This window comes from Mercurialis annua, linkage group LG4 (genome assembly GCF_937616625.2).
Source record: "Mercurialis annua linkage group LG4, ddMerAnnu1.2, whole genome shotgun sequence".
NCBI classification, from domain to species: domain Eukaryota; kingdom Viridiplantae; phylum Streptophyta; class Magnoliopsida; order Malpighiales; family Euphorbiaceae; genus Mercurialis; species Mercurialis annua.
Window position 1 is genome coordinate 30,189,507 of NC_065573.1, and position 18,098 is coordinate 30,207,604.

At 34.5% G+C, this 18,098-nt stretch overlaps 4 protein-coding genes across 9 annotated transcripts; 1 reads left to right on the forward strand and 3 right to left on the reverse strand.

Annotated features, from left to right (window-relative positions):
- Positions 1-954: 954 nt before the first annotated feature.
- LOC126676210 (fructose-bisphosphate aldolase 2, chloroplastic) lies at positions 955-3,273 on the forward strand. Its single transcript, XM_050370366.2, has 6 exons — positions 955-1,161; positions 1,314-1,583; positions 1,698-1,807; positions 2,250-2,340; positions 2,422-2,691; positions 2,872-3,273. The coding sequence occupies exons 1-6, from the start codon at positions 991-993 to the stop codon at positions 3,148-3,150; spliced, it is 1,191 nt and encodes a 396-aa protein (XP_050226323.1). The 5' UTR covers positions 955-990; the 3' UTR covers positions 3,151-3,273.
- A 248-nt stretch (positions 3,274-3,521) lies between these two features.
- Positions 3,522-8,908, reverse strand: LOC126676209 (probable serine protease EDA2). 4 transcript variants are annotated; one of them, XM_050370365.2, is made up of 13 exons: positions 8,673-8,907; positions 8,335-8,460; positions 8,007-8,162; positions 7,253-7,435; positions 6,980-7,102; positions 6,828-6,881; positions 6,665-6,736; positions 5,645-5,850; positions 5,450-5,544; positions 4,762-4,842; positions 4,325-4,408; positions 3,811-3,909; positions 3,522-3,710 (listed from the first exon to the last, which is right to left on the reverse strand). In XM_050370365.2, the coding sequence occupies exons 1-13, from the start codon at positions 8,856-8,858 to the stop codon at positions 3,700-3,702; spliced, it is 1,476 nt and encodes a 491-aa protein (XP_050226322.1). In that variant the 5' UTR covers positions 8,859-8,907; the 3' UTR covers positions 3,522-3,699. The 4 variants fall into 4 exon arrangements, 2 of the variants coding, with proteins under 2 accessions (XP_050226322.1, XP_050226321.1); XM_050370364.2 differs by having other exon boundaries at positions 3,522-3,909; XR_007640250.2 differs by lacking the exons at positions 3,522-3,710; positions 3,811-3,909; positions 4,325-4,408 and adding an exon at positions 5,127-5,281 and having other exon boundaries at positions 8,673-8,908.
- A 296-nt stretch (positions 8,909-9,204) lies between these two features.
- LOC126676984 (glyoxylase I 4-like) lies at positions 9,205-10,497 on the reverse strand. Its single transcript, XM_050371382.2, has 3 exons — positions 10,257-10,497; positions 10,035-10,149; positions 9,205-9,819 (listed from the first exon to the last, which is right to left on the reverse strand). Exons 1-3 carry the CDS (start codon positions 10,418-10,420, stop codon positions 9,526-9,528), a joined length of 573 nt encoding a protein of 190 aa, XP_050227339.1. The 5' UTR covers positions 10,421-10,497; the 3' UTR covers positions 9,205-9,525.
- A 2,691-nt stretch (positions 10,498-13,188) lies between these two features.
- On the reverse strand, positions 13,189-17,660 carry LOC126676981 (probable LRR receptor-like serine/threonine-protein kinase At3g47570). 3 transcript variants are annotated; one of them, XM_050371379.2, is made up of 5 exons: positions 17,422-17,657; positions 16,010-16,386; positions 14,219-15,937; positions 13,707-14,144; positions 13,189-13,597 (listed from the first exon to the last, which is right to left on the reverse strand). In XM_050371379.2, coding segments are annotated over exons 1-4 (2,493 nt in total). In that variant the 5' UTR covers positions 17,424-17,657; the 3' UTR covers positions 13,189-13,597; positions 13,707-13,749. The 3 variants fall into 3 exon arrangements, with proteins under 3 accessions (XP_050227336.1, XP_050227335.1, XP_050227337.1); XM_050371378.2 differs by having other exon boundaries at positions 14,219-16,386; XM_050371380.2 differs by lacking the exon at positions 13,189-13,597 and having other exon boundaries at positions 13,863-13,956; positions 14,219-16,386; positions 17,422-17,660.
- Between the last annotated feature and the right edge of the window lie 438 nt (positions 17,661-18,098).

Genomic DNA, 18,098 nt, shown 5'->3' on the forward strand with positions numbered 1-18,098 from the left:
GTTGTACTACTGGGAGTTTGCGATGGACACTGTGATTTGCTGCTTTTTTTTCTTCGACTCTTCAGTCACAATGCGATGTAAATTTTATTTTTTAGCTGGGTTCAGTTTTTTCAGTTTGATTTGTATCAAAATGTGATGAAATTCTAAGACACACTAGCTCCCCTGAGTTAGGGGTATAATCGAGTCGAAACACTGCTAAGTTCGAGTACGACTCGATTCTAAAATCTAAAGTTTGAAACGAAAATCAACCGTGTTTCATTTTAGGAGTTTGAACTTGAAATCAATAAAAAAATTTGAGGCTTGAGCTCGACTCGCTTTTTTGTATATAAATATATAAAAGATAAATATTAATGTAAAAATGAAAGTATTATTGCTAATTTAATAATTATAAAGGGTAAAATAACAAATAATTAAATCTCGATTAGGTTTGCGAGCTTACTGAGCCGAGTATTTTGAACTTTAAATTCAATTTTTTTGAGAGAAGTTTGAATTCGATCCGATAATTAATTTGAGCAGCTTGACTCGATATTAATGAAGTCGATTTTGAGTATTTTTTGAATCAATCCCGAATAGCTTGCGAGTTGGCTTGACTTTGTTACATTATTTCCTGCCTAAAACCATGAAACAATAGTCCATATCTTGCCTTTTCTGTGATGTAGCAGAAAAGCTGAAGAAAAGGCAAATCGATCCCTGCCATAAATGTTTCTTTAATCACCTTTCAAAAAGAACTTAAGAACAAGGAAATTCCAATAATTCTGCTATAAACAAAACAGAAACAGAAACAAAATCCAACCACTAATTTTCATACCCTTCAAAGATGTCCCATATCAACTTGAGAAGTAAAAAACAATCATCATCCTACTTGGCAATCACAGATTGGTCCTCGAATAACAGCCTCAAATGGGATATCACTAGAGCAATCAATGCAACTACAAATTGCAGTGAATTACAGGAAATTTAGTGTTACACCTCAAGACTCTTCTAACAGAAATGGCTTCTGCTTCTCTGATCAAGACCTCACCGGTTATTGACAAGTCAGACTGGGTCAAGGGTCAGTCTATTCGCCAACCTTCTGCTTCCGTCGTTAGATGCCAACCGGTCTCACCCTCTGCAATCTCAATCCGAGCTAGCTCTTACGCCGATGAGCTTGTCAAAACCGCAGTACGTATATTTCTCTGTTATTTTGTACTACTATAGCATCTTTATTGTTTTAGTTATCATAGCTCCCGTTTGGAGCATGTCCCACGAAAACGTATGACTGGACAAGTTTTCGTGCAATATATTTGACATGAAAGTTGTTGAAATGGATGTAGAAAACGATTGCATCCCCCGGGCGTGGAATCTTGGCTATGGATGAATCAAATGCGACTTGTGGAAAGCGTCTAGCATCAATTGGACTAGAGAACACCGAAGCCAACCGGCAGGCATACAGAACGCTCCTAGTTAGTGCTCCTGGTCTTGGCCAATACATCTCTGGTGCTATTCTCTTTGAAGAGACTCTCTACCAATCTACAACCGAGGGCAAGAAGATGGTGGATGTGCTTGTTGAGCAGAACATTGTACCTGGTATTAAAGTTGACAAGGTAATTAAGTTGCTCGATTTCCTAACAATTAATTTTTCATTTATTTAATCTAGATTATTGTTTGATAGTTAGTTCATAAAGAAGTTAAAATCTGAATGATGTGTACTGCTGCAGGGTCTTGTTCCTTTAGTGGGGTCTAATGATGAATCTTGGTGCCAAGGTCTTGATGGTCTTGCTTCCCGCACTGCTGCTTACTATCAACAAGGTGCTCGTTTCGCCAAATGGTATATATCTTTATTCTGTTATTCATTCTTATGTATGTAGCATGGAAACGAACATATGCTGAAACGGCTAATGGTGAAACGAGAAACATGGAAACAATATTTTTTAGAAGAACAGATTATAAATATAGAGTTTCGCAATTTCAAAAGTTTTTCCGTTAATGGAAATGGAACGCCGAAGCATAGGAATTTTTAAAATTGTCATGCAATATAGATTGTGATAATGCATTTCAAAGACGGTTCTTGAAACTTCTAGTTTCAGAATTTTTCAGCATGAAAAGATCATTAGTTTCCACATTTCGAGGTTTCAGTGTTTTTTCGTTTCCGAGCAACCTAGATGTAACATATTTGATTGAAAAATTTACAGAAAATAGATAACAGTTTCAAACTTTAGCATATACGAATACATATTCCTAATTAGAAATGTTATAATCTGGTGTTGAAGGCGTACTGTGGTGAGCATTCCCAATGGTCCATCAGCACTTGCAGTGAAGGAAGCAGCCTGGGGTTTAGCTCGCTATGCTGCTATTTCTCAGGTAATCAAAAATAATGTCAGTTGTATATAATAGTTTCTGGGTAGTTTTTATGTTAATGGCTATATGTTTCGGTATTTACAGGATAGTGGTCTGGTTCCAATTGTAGAGCCTGAGGTCTTACTTGATGGCGAACATGGTATTGAGAGGACCTTTGAAGTAGCTCAAAAGGTTTGGGCTGAGGTGTTCTTCTACCTTGCCCAAAACAATGTCCTGTTCGAAGGTATCCTCCTCAAGCCGAGCATGGTTACTCCCGGTGCAGAGTGCAAAGACAGGGCCACACCTGAGCAAGTTGCCGATTATACTCTCAAGCTCCTCAGCAGAAGAATTCCTCCAGCAGTCCCCGGAATAATGGTAAGTGAATTAACACTATTTCAGATGACTCCACTTGGATATTTTCCCTAAGAACTACGGGTGTGTTCATACAGAACAGAATTAAAATTTGTTTTTTTTTTATCAAAATCGACCAGAATACTATTTCGGATGAAAAAACAACTCAGTTGCTAAATTGTGTAATTTATTCTCATTGGGCAGTTTTTGTCTGGCGGGCAATCTGAAGTAGAAGCCACCTTGAACCTGAATGCAATGAACCAATCTCCAAACCCATGGCACGTATCGTTCTCATATGCAAGAGCACTTCAAAACACTTGCCTGAAGACATGGGGAGGCGAAGCCGCGAATGTGAAGGCGGCTCAGGAGACTCTGCTAATCCGAGCAAAGGCAAATTCTCTTGCTCAGCTTGGGAAATACACAGGCGAGGGAGAGTCCGAGGAAGCCAAAGAAGGAATGTTTGTCAAGGGTTATGTCTACTAGTGATATAGAAGAAATGATGTTAATGCTTATCATCAACAAGACCCTAATGTTATGTTTGTCATTGTAGTAGCCTGTGTCAAGACTTCCTTTGTTTATAGTATGTTTCTAGCAACTTTTCATTCATGCTTTGGTTCATCTGCGTAGCTTTACAGCTCTAAATGCCGGTTTACTGATAATTATAAACTATTTTTAAAAATTTATTTGAATTTTTGCAATTTTATGAATAACAATCAAATCTTTAAACTAAATCAAATATCAAATTTAACTTACGAAGGGAGATTTGATCAAACGTGATGAGAGGAGACACATAGTTGACTTTTGAAAAGTCAAGAACACTCGGTTCATTTGAAAATAAATTCTATAATCAGCTATTAACATAGAGGATCAATGCATATTCATGTGTAATCATCTCTAGTTTTACATAATCATATGTACATTTTGATTTCAAAGCCACAACATAAATAACAAATAACTGAACTTAAAATTGCCAAATTTGCTGGCATGCGCAAGACGAGAAACTCGTACTAGCAAGGCTGTCACACATATGAGCTATGTATCATCTGTTCAGAAGTTAGTACATGATGAGATTAAGATTAGCTTATTCATCAATTCAGTCATTTACAGATTTCTGCTATGAATTGGATCATATGTAACTCCTACCGTCAGGCTGGCACTGGGACAGCCATAAGTCGATGTGTCGAATGATTTGCTGCCTTACTTTCTGAACTGCTTCTGGGGAACTGCAGTTCTGGGCATTACCTGAAATGTACAATAACATCTTAGAAAGACCTATGTTGCACAAAAATTTGTAGAGTTCTACATTTCGACATTTTCTTTCCGTGTTTCTGAAATAAACTTTATATTTATAACCTATTTTTCTAAAAAAAAGTCGTTTCGCAGTTTCTTATTTCAAGTGTTCCCCATTTCAACGTTTCCGTTTCCAGATAACATAGAAAAAGGCTGAAGAGAGCAATCACTGGTAAAAATGCCAGCAAAATGCTGTCGTGGTCGTAGATATGTAATAAATGGTTGGTTTTTGGTCCCCAAATTTGTTTATGGGCCCAAGAAATGACAAACTTGACATGGCAGTAACCTACTTCGAGCACTAAGTTTCTGATTTAAAAACTCTTAGCTCTATAAATTTATTAAGTAAAAAGAAAATAAAATCACATACCTTCAAGATTTAAAGGAGATTGGGGACATCCTCGCATGTCAGTACCATGACCACAATTATGACATGTGATTAAATAAGAAGGCACTGTAAAATGATAAGAAAAATATCAATCGACACAAATGAATCTGAACGTTATTCATATCACGATAATCTAAATAAAAAAAGAAATGTAACTCTCACAGAAGAAAAATACAATAGTTCTAATCCTAGTTCAATTTTCTGGTAGAAGGATAATTATTTTCTGCAACTGATTATTTTATGAATGCCAAGGTTCACTAGAAATGATCTAAACAGAGGCGCATTATTGACCTTTCTATGTATCCAGTTGCCACGGGTGTTATCAAGTTGAGGAAAATAACAAGACATATTGATTGTCCACCCCTCCCCCACTTTCGTTTACCATGATCAGATACCCAAATAAGTTATAAGAAACTTACTATCATTGGCATCAGATGAGACCTGTTTTGAAGCGTGACGCCAGGGATCCTGCGAGCCATTTGTAAAAACAATTTTCGAGCCTGCAAGATGCAAAAGCTATATGTAAATGAATGTTTTGAGTGGCGATCCGATTAAGGTATCAATATAGAGATCAATGCCAGCAAGTAATTGTTTTGTCCCTGTAATTATTTACAGTTACTAATCTTCTAAATTTTCATTTGTTTTCTCCTTCTATCAAAATCATGTGCCAGCTTTTTGAGAGAAGAAAAAAGCATGTGCCAGCTTGATTTATCATATATGGTTATTTTTCTCCAACTACGTAACTTGGCCAAATACTTGAAGATATAGAATATTCACCACATACCTGAGAAAATAAAATCAACTCAAAGGCCGTAATAACCTGATCATAAACTGACATGTAGCCTACAACGAATCTGACATGTTCATGATATTTTTTTCCTTCTTTTCTTTTAGAAAAATACAACTGTGGTCTACGTATGCAGTCTCGCATTTATATTTCTGAGAGGAAATTTTTGATTTCACTAGACTGAAAGAGAATTGAATTGTCAAAGGGGAAAGGAATTTGTAAAATAAGAATTCCGACTGGGTAAAAAATTTAAACAATAAAAGCATAAAAATAGGGGAGAGGGTAAGTACATGCAAAAAAAAATGGTGTGTCGTTTAAACCTGCAATTTTTGTGCCCCCGTAGTATATGTTTGTGACATCAACCTCTGGGTAGATGCCCTCTCCAAAGACATTCTTGCAAAGGTCTAGATGGTACCTGTGACATTTAAGTGATACTTATGTAAATACGCTTTCACTAGAAGAACCAAGAGTTCAACAAAATTAGGACATATAAGACATTCTGATTAACAGCATGCCTTGTGTCAACTTTTGAGGAGCGAATACTATCATTTGAGGGTGCCACTTGAAAATATGCAACTTCAGTGCATACTTGGAACCACCATATCCGATCAGAACTATTTTCGTTGATGGCAGTGTTTTTCAAATGTTTTTGGTTATATGTTGCAACACTGACACCTAAATCTCCAACATAGTACTCTTTGACATACTTGGCATAAACTTCCTGCATCAAAATAGTTACTTGATTATGACTAAAAGCATATTACAGAGGAATGTCAAGATTTTCCTATAACCATAATGTTTTAATATCATGTCAAATCAGAATAACAAGAGCTTGATTAAAAAAATAGGATGAATTTAAAGCAGCACTACAAAGAAACTACTAATTCACCAAATTACTGACTTATCAAAATCATGTGTCACCTCGTTCATCATCAGTTGGGGAAATAGCAAACGTAATCAGACCAATTATTTTGGAAGACATTTTTGTTTAAAGAAATTACTAGAAGATAGTTAACCCAATTAATCCATTTCTAAAATTAGAATCAACATGATTGTATAAGTTTGATGCCAAGCTAAACATCAGTCAGAACCACGAATTCTTCAAATGTAAAATATGCAAGGAATTACATAAGGTATGCACTCAGTATAAAGTCTGGCATGAAGCTTCTACTTTCTTGCATGAACAATCAAATGAACAAAATGGATGGTCTAGTCCATCATTTAGTTCTTGGAAGGGACACTGCGCATGCACTGACTTCATTTCACAGTTTTATTATACCAATTCATCATAGCAAGATTCAGTGAGTTGTCTTTCAGGGGTTCGAGGCATAATATATCATGCACAAGGGTCCACTTTATTGTGGACAAAAGGAAAGAGAGCAATTTAAGTGCAACCAAAGGGTAAAATTTTAGCAAACCTGGAAAGTCAAGGGGAAAACCAGGGCAAGATAAAAGTTGGTGTATGTTTTATCAAGAGTTAGAGAAACTTTTAAAATTTTCCATCAAGAATAACGGCAAGAAAAGAAGTAACCTACCACTAAATCCTCTCCAGCCTTCTTTGCTTGAACAAGAGGAGTGCATAACTTATCAGGATTACCATATTGAATCTGAAAATTAGGAGAAAAACAAACGAAAAAGATTAATATTGAATTACACTAATATGAAAACAGAGAAAAAAAATAAGGATTCAACAATAACTGCTGTAACAGCTGCATCTGCCAGGAAATACAAGAAATCGCCATCAATCTCAAGCTGCATAAGAGAACAAACATCAATACAGAGCTCTGGAGCACAAATTCATCTCTGAAACAATCAAATCAAGGAAAATACTACAAGAGCAGATCAAAAACCTCAGCAGCATCAAATAATGTTTTAAGTTTAACTGCCTTTTTGTTTGATGCCAGCCTTTCTTCCACAAGTTGAGTAATTTCTTGCAGTGCAGCTTTGCATTCAGGACCAGTTGATTCACCGATCTGGCAACACATGAACAAGAACCAAAAACAAAAAAAGCACACAGGCATATGAACAAAAAAATACTTATAAATATAACAAAAGGAAAACAAGTAAGCATGCGAAAGATTTTATGATATTTATGCTAGAGAGTACGGAATCAACATTGTTACCTGCTGGTCAAATTCAGGGAAATCGTAAACAGCAAGAACAACTGCAGAACTTGCAACGCTTCCGCATGTTAAATGTGGAAACTTAAGACGAAACCATGCACTGAGAGCTCCAGAGTATGATGTCCCAAAAACAATCCAGGGATTTTCAACTTTTGTTCTATTTAGCTTCAGGTTTAAGGCAGTCTACACATGAAAGTTTTTTCAAAGGAAATGAATAACTGAGTAAATGAGCAAAGATGGATTACATCAATGAATGTTAATCATTGCTGTGCTCTTCAAGATGCACAAATAAATTCCGAGAACTGACTCCAACTATGACTGTAAAGGCTGTTATGACCGGAAAATCATGCAATAAATAATGCTAATGATGCCTTGTCATACCTGTGACTAACCAACATCCTGAAAAATTCAAAATATGATCTCTCTGAATTCGTCGCATACTTGCAAGCCTAAAGAAACGCATAGGAAATATGGATACTGGAAACATATAGCTGTGTGCCATGAACGTCTAAAATTCTAAATTTGCTAGCCGGTGCAGCTGCACTTGTAGTTGTTGAGATGAGTTAAGAACTGAAAATGAAAGTAATCCATGACTCCCTATATGTAGATTGTATAATTTCTAAACAGTACTGGCTCTGCACCTCGTCATTGCAAAAGACTGATCTAGCTTCTATTCATTTAAATATCAATGCGCAGAAATACAATTCCTTTACCTACAAAATGATCATGATAAATAATTAAAAAATTAACTTGCCTGATAATGCTGACGGAACACAGCCAAGTCAAAGAGTGCTTGTTTCGATGAAAGAAATCTCAAATTCTTAGTCTCTGATGATTTGAAGGGTGTGCTTTTACCATAGTAACGATGCTCTAGGGAAACAACAGCAGCTCCAAACTTTTTAGCCAAAACCTATGTAACACAACAAGTTTTAATTCATACTTTACCTAATCGTTAAACTCACAAAAGTTAATACTAAATTCAATTATTAAACTCACAAAGAGTTCAAATTCAACTATTAAACTAAAAAAACCATAATAAAACAAGTTAAATAATGAGCTAAAATCAGAAAACTGAATCATACACCAAGATAGTCATTGACTATGCCACTGCAAGCAGATTCACCACAAATTTTCAAGAAAACAGGTCCATCAGGAGCTCTAAAGTAATCAAGAAATTCATAGTAACGCTGCTGAAACCTTTGATGATCCTGGAATATTACAAGTGAATTCAAGAATTCAGTAGTCAGCCGAACAAGAAGAGAACCCAGTTGTAGAATAACACATAGAGCACAAAAAAGTATAAATATAGAGAACAAAAACAAAATAATTTTGAACCCAATTTCAGTTGTGCAAAAACAATTGATGGGCCATATCATAATCAACTTTCAGGAGACTATAAATCAAGTGAGAGGGAACATACGTAAGGAGAATAGTGATCAAGAGTCTGATTGAACCAGAGCTCCTTAGTTGTTAAGTATTTGCTACTGTCACTTCCGGACTGGTTTTGAAGAAAAGAACGAGGATGTGCAGAGACATGAGAGCTGCCGAAAAGAAGCAAGACAAACACTGTCCTAATTGAAAAGGTAACATGCTTCGTCGTCGCCATAGTTTGGTTGGGACTTGCTTGCTTTGTTCTCTGTCTAACTGGTGATGTTGTGACGACGGAGTTTCCAGTTTTGTTGTTTGGTTTAATATATCATTTAACTCCTATACTTGAACTTGTTTACTCATTAGTCTTTTATCTTCTTGTTTATCCAATTGAATGCATAAATTTTTAAATTTTGCATGTTTAACCTCTAAGACATAATTTTGTAATAATAAACGCGCGACGGCGAAATTTAAAATTGATCTATAAATAAAAGTAGAGTATAATTTCATCAAATATAACATCTCACGTATTAAAATCCCTTTTAATTTATTTTTACAACTAATTAATTTAGATAGAATGTGCATAACACAAAAGAAACTGCATGGATTCTCATTGAACAAACTTGTATGGTGACACATATATTATACATTTTTTCTTTACTTGACAGAATTCAAAAGCCACATGTTGGCTTTAGGATATCTCATTTCTTACAAACTCTTCATCACCCAATTCAAACATTTTAACTTATATAAATATATATATATTATGTATATTTAAGGCCTTAACTGCAAAAGGCATGCAAATTTTTGCAACATGAACACATTGATATATGTTCAACAAAATAAAACAAAACAAACTGACCATAATTTGATTTCAAACTCATCTTGGAGTTGATGTATGCATGTCAAAATGAAATGTTGAGCATGTCCATGCTCAAGCTCTCCATCATAACATTCTCCATGAACCCACATTTGTTGAGTGTAATTGGTCTCTTGAAGCTGCCCATTCTAGGGCTAAATGTGCATGCAGAAAGTGGAATAATTGGGATATTTTCACAGTTGCAGAGCTCAATCATGTACCCATCTGGGTCATGGAAAAATACTTGATCCACTTTGTTCCCATTGTCTTCCACTAATGCAGTCACGTACCTCATTCCCATTTCTTCCAGCCTCCTCTTAACAAGTCCAACATCAGTGCACTGTATATATGTTGAAATTTGGAACCATTAATTCAATATTTTGGTCAATTAATTATTTCAAAATTGATATATTTGGCCTAATTGATAAAAACCGACAAGTTCGCGAGATTAATAAGTAAAAGAAGTAGAATTTTTGTGTTAATTGTTCCTCGTGTGCAAGTTCAGGAGGTAAACTGATTATTTGTTTGTTATTATAATGTTGGCAAATAATTTACCTGAAAGGAGATGTGATTATCCTTGGGATTAATGGGGCGAGGTTCAAGAACGGGATCAAATTCATCAAGTGATGGATTCTCAATCAAATGTATTCCAATCCCATAATTGTACAACCTATATATACCATAACATCAAATTAAGTCATTAAAATTTACATAAAAATATAACCAGGCTCCATTAATTAATGCATTGCTAATTAAATGTTAATTAAAAAAACTAACCAGGCTCCATTGAAGTTGAAAGAAGAAGGACGTTTGATCATAACAAAGCCTAAAACATCCTCGTAAAACCTCATAGAAGCCCAAACTGATCTGCACATTACAGAGACATGATTTAAGGACAGAAGAGGAAGTGATTCACAGCTGCTCATTTCTTCAATCTCCATTGTTTTTTACTACGATTGCTCACTCAAGTTTTTGTTGGTGAATAATTAATGAGTATGAATATTTAGTAGTACATAGCTATATCAAATTAATGATTGTATTTATAGATAAACAAGTTAGGAAATGTCTCATCACTTTCTATTCAAATTTACGCTTCAATTAGGAACTTTCCTACCACATTCTTTATTGATAAGACAAACTACATAATAAAAATCTGCATTTAGTGAGCTCCCCTTCTACATATCACTAGATAATTCTCATAGCTGCCCTAATCCAGCTTCATTTGATCACAGAAAGCAATAGGATATGGCTGATTCTTCACTAGATTTTCATATCACAAAATGCATAGTACATTTTTGCTAAAATAAAAAATTAAATTTAAGATAAGTGACTAATTATATTTAAAACTGAAAAATTCATTTAATTTACCTCAAATATTGGTTTCTACACTTTTGATATTCTTTGATATTGAATAGCTATGTTTTTTATTTTTAAAATGAGTTTCTTCAAACATGCTTGAAAAATAAAAAAACATTATACCAGCTAAAAAAGTGATCTTTAAAGAATATCAGGGGCATCTAAAATACAAGAAAAAAAACTCTTTTTTGAAATTTCAAAGTATAATAGTATTGATTTTAAAAAATAAAATTCAGTGATTATATATTGTAATATTAGTCAACATTTTATACACAGTATATTCATCAGTTCCATATAGTAATAGGCATAGAGGGTGTCATGTAACTAAAGTTTGTAATGGGAGATGCCCTTTTAGCTCCTGGAAAAATTGTTTAGAGTGAAAGTACAAATTAAGTTTCTAAAACATTAGAAATTTCTTGGATGTTTCCTCTAACAGCATTACATTCTAATTTTTCATATTCACTGAAGAAAAAAAAAGAAGTATATGAAAATAATTGAATAAGTTTATTTATTTTAAAAAACAATTTTATTAATTCAGCCGGATATGAATCAAACCAAACAAAAGTTTAACCGTACGTATTCCACAGCAAGCTAGTTTGTGAAGATGAAAGTGTGTTGTTGTGTAGAAACTCCGCGTTACGGTCTTGTCCGTAAAAGTTTTGCTGCTTAACCTCACATACACACACTCCACTCACTGGATGCATGAAAAATAATATTTGTATATCAATTTTTGTGAATCACTCTACCAAAAAAAACTTTATTATCTTTGAAGGCTTAACATGTCAAAATAAACTTTAACTTTTTTTATATCTCTGATCCCTCTTAAAAGTTTGTTGTTGTACTATTTATTTTTTATTTAATAAATTTTTATGGAAGAAAATTGCGAACGAATAACAAAAGCCCTCATACATACTTTCAAATTTATGTTTATCCGGTCTCTCTAAAATTTGATGATGCAGTATATTTTACCAACTTATCAAGTTAATTGAATATATAAAATTTGGTCTCATGTGCATTTTACGGCCAATGCAATGTACTGTTCTTTCCGTCCAATAAGACCTAAAAATTCAAAATAAATTAAATAGCTAAAGTAAATTTTAAAAAAGAATAGATAAAGTAAATTTTAAGATTACAAAGACTTTAAAATGAATTAAGCTATTTAACAAAAAAAAATGAATTAAGCTATCTTTAAATAGCGGTGTATAGTCATTTAAGAGTGATACATCATCTTATGTTGCATTGGACAGAAATGATGAAAAGGGGAAATATTAAAACATTAATTTATGAAAATAAATTATAAAGATAAAATTTTAAATCAATTCAAGAAAGCTTTGATTAGCATATGCCTTAATAAAGCATTGGCAATCTCAGGTCTGGCTTCCACATCAAGTTTATGAACATTGGTAGGCGTTCGTATACATCAGTAACCTAATATGTGAAATCATTCATGGCATGATTCTATTATAAAATTCCAGTTTTGGTGATTGCCTTGCTGTGTTACCATAAAACATTGATTATTTCTTTGATTTTTTTTTAATAATTGAAAAAGAGGGGCGTTTATGGAAATTGAACTCACTACTTAACAAAATGCTATCCAACGCTTATATCATTTAAGTTACAACTTGTTTGTTTGCAGTCTTATGAGAAATAAATAGATTATAAAATTTATGCTTTTTTCTCTTTCTCGTTTATTCACTTTGTTCTCTTTTCACAAATGCTAACAGATTAACATCGCTGGAGGTGATTCTTGGCCACTTTTAACCAAAAATCACCTCTCAACTCTAAAACTTTTTTTAAAAAATTAAAATAAATGTTTATACTATGCAATATATGGTTATTGTTGTTCTTTCTGTTAGGTTTATCTCTCTGTAATAAAATCATTGTTTCTGTATGAACTTTTTCTATTTCAATTTGAAACTTCTGCAAGGTATTTTTTTTTATTTTGTGGTTCTCATCTAGTTATCGTCACAGACAAGTGTTCCATCAAATTTGAAATTGTTTTGCGCTTTTCGTTTAGAAGAGTAGTTTACAAATTTAAAATTTACAACTTGACTTCTGTTTCTTAAATTTGGTATAAATTTATGGTTTTTCTGATTATTATTATTTAGATCTATATTTTATTATGCTCATTTAACTAAATTTATTTCTAAATATAGTTTTTACGGGTTTAATGTATTAGATCACTTGTTGGGTAGCCCTCGATAGTCAAAAACTATGTCTTCCTGTAAGTTTTGTTGTAATTTTTAGTCATTTTTTCATCAGTGAAATGTTATTTTTTTAACAAAAAGAATAGATTATACAGTAGTACTGATTAGATTCCTCAGTTGGTGCTATCTCTCCTAAAAGAAGATAATAACAGACATCCCACAATACCCATTAAATGAAAAATAATACAAAATCACTTGGTAAAGAAAACGGGAATGAATGAGATTGACATGACAAACTACAACTACATACTAAATATCATAACCAGAAGAAAGTTATAGAATATTGGACTCAACAAGCATGTGCTTGACAAGTTGTTGTACCTAAACTTCTCAAGTCCTAAATTTCAGAATGTTACTTCTGATTACAAAAAACGTTACTGAAATTTCGAAACTCTATATTTATGATCTATTCTTATAAAATGTATGGTTGCACCATTTTTTGTTCTGGAGTCTCCCGTTTTACTATTCTTGTACCCATGCTATTTAAAATAAACCGTTGGCATCTTTGACAAAATAAACCGTTGGCATCTTTGACAAGTAATCGATCTTATGTACCTAATGGTGAAGACAAAAAATTAGTATCATACATTTTTTTTTTTTGAAATCAGTATCAGACTTTATTTAGAAGGTATCATTGTGACATGGATGTGTACAAAGTTAATACCTGCTTGCTTTTAGTGCAGTCATCTCCGACAAGAAGTGATTCATTAGGTTGGACGAGTGGCAAGAAGCTTCTTTCTAATAGAAGAGAGCTTCATCGTAACGTCTTTAATGTCCATACGCTCTCCTGGCGCTTCTATAGAAGAAGCAACACCAATTCCGATTACCGAAATCAAGCATTCTGCAACTTTGTTGTGTTGTGTGCTACTTGAACTTGGAGAATTACTTGCTCTTCTCATTGATTCATCTATTTCCTGTAACAAAATTGGATCTGAAATATCAACCACTCTATCCGGGAAAGCTGACTTAGCAAATTCATGAAGACTTAATCCATCTTTGAACATATTGTGGGTAGGTCTCTTCCCAGTAAACATCTCCAACAAGAGAACACCATAACTGTAGACATCACCCTGTTTTGACACTTCAGCTCCCAGCCCATATTCTGCAGTTTTTGGACATTGCAAATTATGAAACTAGTTTTAAAGGAAATTATCATCTGATAATAAAGTTACTAACCTGGAGGAGCATAACCAATAGTTCCTCGTAATCCGATAGTACTGGACTGATGACTGCTAAAGGAATCTGAAATGAATTTTGCTATCCCAAAGTCACTGATGTGCCCATCTAGTTCATCATTGAGAAGAATATTGCTTGGCTTCAAGTCGCAGTGGACTAACGGAGTTTCACAATGATGATGAAGATATTCAAGCGCTGAAGCAATATCAATGGAAATGTTTAGCCTTTGAAGAAGAGTTAAGCTCTTTGGTGGGTTATCCGCTCTAGGAAGAGGATGCAACCATTCATCCAGGCTCCCATTACCCATGAATTCATAAACTAAAGCCTTGAAGTCATTTCCTTGAGGATCAATGCTTGAACATACAGTTAACACCTTTACAAGATTCCGATGTCTAATATTTCTCAAGGCTTCGCATTCGGCCATGAAGCTCTTAGCAGCTTTATGATGCTGGAGATTAACAACTTTAACAGCAATAACTGCTCTGCTTTCTCGAAGAATTCCTTTATATACAGAGCCAAAGCTACCAGCACCAATAAGTTTTGAAGAGGAGAAACCATCGGTGGCGTCACGAAGATCTTGATACGAGGCTTGCAAAAGTGAATTTGGAAATGATGAGGAAGTAGATGAATGACCCCGCTTTCGTAACCTTACAAAACACAGCAAGGCAATCATCAAAACTGCAGAGAGAAATCCAGCAACAGAACAAGCAATAATGATAACAAGCAATCTACTACTCCTTTTTAATTTGCATGCAGGTAAGTGAAACTCAGGCATACCGCCACAGAGCTTAGTGTTTCCCACAAGTGAAGTAGCACTTAAATTCTTAAATGCCCCTTCAATTGGCACCATTCCTTCAAAATCATTGAAAGATAAATTCAAAGAGTAAAGAGAATTAAATGTTGCCAAGAATTCAGGAATTTTGCCAGATAAATTGTTGCGGGAAATGTCTAAATGTCCAAGACCTCCTAGGAAACGCAAGGACGAAGGAATTGGGCCTTGGAAAGAATTACCCTGCATGGATACTATCTCCAAGCTTAAACAACTGCCAAGAGCGGTTGGAATTTCCCCACTTAACATGTTTGCATAAACACCAAGCGTACCCAGGTTTTTCAAATTCCCAATCTCGCTAGGAAGAACACCAGTGAAACGATTTTCTGACAAGTCCAGCAAGAATAAGGATAGAATGAGAAATATTTGTGGGGTTATAGAGCCATTGAGTTTATTACTTGAGAGAGAGAGTTGTACCAGAGATTGGCAATTACCCAAACTCGAAGGAATGCTTCCATGAAGATTATTCTTCCTTAAATTTATAAAGGTTAACTTGGTTAAGTTACCTAGAGAGTTTGGGATTTCACCAGAAAATTGGTTTTCCTGTAACTGCGAATACACTAACTTTTGAAGCTTTCCAATGACATCGACGGTACCTGATAACTGATTATTCCACATGTCAAGTCTCTGTAAGTTAATAAGATTGCCAATCCCAGCTGGAATGCTTCCAAAGATTCTGTTGTTATCGACGGCCAAAACTGAAAGAGTTATTGATAGGTTACCTATGCATTCTGGTAAAACCCCTTCAAACTTGTTGAAATTTATGATCAAGCTTTGCAAGTTGGTGGCATTCTTCAAGGAGCACAGAAAGCTTAGGCTATTTCCAAGAAAATTCTTGCTAATGCTAAAATGCCGAAGCCGATTAAGGTTTTTCAAAGAAGGAACTTCTCCTGTGAGTTGGTTATCAGAAATAAGAAGGAATTCTAGATTGGAAGCATTGGTTATTGAAAGTGGAATAGTACCAGTAAAGTGGTTAGCAGAAGTGGAGAAATGTTGAATATTAGGAAGAGTAGTTCCTATGTTTGATGGGAGAACCCCTTGAATTTGGTTAACCGCCACATTGAAATTGATCAAAGAAGAGAGGTTAAAGAGTGAGAGAGGAATGTCTCCAGAGAACATGTTGACTCCTACCCAAAAATCTGTAAGATTTTTCAATCTACCAAGGGATTCTGGGATGCTGCCATCCAAAAAATTAGTTTGCAAAAATATCATACCAAGAGATGACAAGTTACCGAAAGAAAAAGGGATGCTTCCTGTTAGATGATTGTTATTTGCTCCAAAAGCTTCCATCTTCGACAAAGAGCCTAACTCCTCTGGAATTTCGCCTTCCATTATATTCCTTGCAATATTAAGAAACACAAGGTTAGAACAGCCAGATATGTTGGGAGGTATCTTGCCGCTGATTGAGTTATTATTCAACATTAACTCTTCTAGTCTACGGAGGCGCCCGATTTCTGCAGGAATTTCTTGACTAAGGCTATTGTTTTGAAGATTTAATACCCTAAGAAAGCTTAAATTTCCAATATGCGGTGATATGGAACCTACAAGAAATGAGGAACTCAGGTCCAACACGACCACTCGTTTATGTCGACTACCACACGTGACACCATGCCATTGACAAAAGTGGGTGCTGCTATTCCATGAAAGCATAGTCCCAAGAGGGTCATCACTTATCTTGGCCTTGAAGTAGGACAATGCTTGCTCATCAATCTCAATGGATGATGCTTCATAGAGGTATGTTAAGGCAATAATTACATGCATCAAGATACAAGGCAATGACATTGCAATTCTCTAAGTTTTGTTTTTGGATAGTCAGTGGTACAATCTAGGGGACTGGCGAAATTAAACTTTTAGTACTCATGAGTCAAGACCAAACACAAGTAAACTCTAGCGGGACTATTCTAGAGTCCGAGGAATCAGCAAGTAATTCTAAGTTATATTCATTGCTTGTTTAAGCAAGAAACTGCATTAAGAAAACAGGGCTGCGCAGTCTTATTTGTATGATTTATTTAACTCTGTCGGGACAAATCCGTCGTGAAATTAACAAATGCATACAGAATTGACCCAGTATTTTAAATGCAAATTATAATTCAAACAGAACATTAAATATTAAATGAATTTTTCAATCTTACAGGATTTTAAAGTAGTTATATGCATATACTTGACTTATTCTGTTATCTAATTAATCACTAACTAACTAGAATTCTTCCAAAATCGACTTTTGATCTGGGTAATTTAGGGGTGTGACCTGATGGATATGGAACAGACCATCATGACCTAACCAACCAAAATGCAGAAACCTGGTTATTTTTCAAAATCTTAGAACGGAACCGAACCAAAAATGGGTTGAGTTTGGATTTTTTCAATTGCTTACATGCTCACTCCATGAGGACAGCTTCCAATTGCTTCCAGATGCCGGCGTCAAAGTCACCACCAGCGTCGGCTTCAACCAGATTGACATTCCTGAATGTCGCCGTCGTGGAATTGAAACTGCTAACTCCGTGCAACCAGGAGCAGAACTCATCACGAAATTTCAGTTTCTTTATTGACTGTCTCATTAAACTAGATTGCATTTTGTGATAATTGTGAAAAAGAAGGATCCAATTTGAATAAAGTACTGGAGTAGAGAAATGAATAAATAATTTAATTTTATAATAATTTAAAAAAATATAATTAATAAAGATATATTTGAAAAGAATTATTTCAAACAAATAACCAATTAAATTTTATTATTATTTATAATATATCTTCATATGTGAATGACTATTAAATTTCTAGAATATATATAGGTAAATCTACCCTTTTTTAGTTAAAATAGTTTGTTTAATAATGTATAATGACTTCTGTTTCTATTGAATATATCAATTATATAGCTAGAAGATTTAGTCGGAGACGAATTATGAAACAGAAAATTATAATCATGATCTTTTCATACTAATCACGGCAAAGTTTAGAATTATTTTTTCTCTAAATCAGCCAATTCCGACTAGGACGAGCGTATAGCTCGGTTTGTGAATGGCTCCACGACTGATTGACTATGTAGGAATTTTA

Excerpts from the sequence above, each read along its gene's own strand:
- LOC126676210 (XM_050370366.2), top strand. The coding sequence starts at position 991 with ATGGCTTCTGCTTCTCTGATCAAGACCTCACCGGTTATTGACAAGTCA. Across the intron at positions 1,808-2,249 it reads GGTGCTCGTTTCGCCAAATG|GCGTACTGTGGTGAGCATTC; the intron begins GTATATATCTTT and ends CTGGTGTTGAAG. Across the intron at positions 2,692-2,871 it reads CAGCAGTCCCCGGAATAATG|TTTTTGTCTGGCGGGCAATC; the intron begins GTAAGTGAATTA and ends CTCATTGGGCAG.
- LOC126676209 (XM_050370364.2), bottom strand. The coding sequence starts at position 8,858 with ATGGCGACGACGAAGCATGTTACCTTTTCAATTAGGACAGTGTTTGTC. Across the intron at positions 6,737-6,827 it reads CAGATGCAGCTGTTACAGCA|ATTCAATATGGTAATCCTGA; the intron begins GTTATTGTTGAA and ends CCTAATTTTCAG. Across the intron at positions 3,910-4,324 it reads ATCTCCTTTAAATCTTGAAG|GTAATGCCCAGAACTGCAGT; the intron begins GTATGTGATTTT and ends TGTACATTTCAG.
- LOC126676984 (XM_050371382.2), bottom strand. The coding sequence starts at position 10,420 with ATGGAGATTGAAGAAATGAGCAGCTGTGAATCACTTCCTCTTCTGTCC. Across the intron at positions 10,150-10,256 it reads TTCAACTTCAATGGAGCCTG|GTTGTACAATTATGGGATTG; the intron begins GTTAGTTTTTTT and ends TGGTATATATAG. Across the intron at positions 9,820-10,034 it reads ATAATCACATCTCCTTTCAG|TGCACTGATGTTGGACTTGT; the intron begins GTAAATTATTTG and ends ACATATATACAG.
- LOC126676981 (XM_050371378.2), bottom strand. Across the intron at positions 14,145-14,218 it reads TATTGGTTATGCTCCTCCAG|AATATGGGCTGGGAGCTGAA; the intron begins GTTAGTAACTTT and ends CAAAAACTGCAG.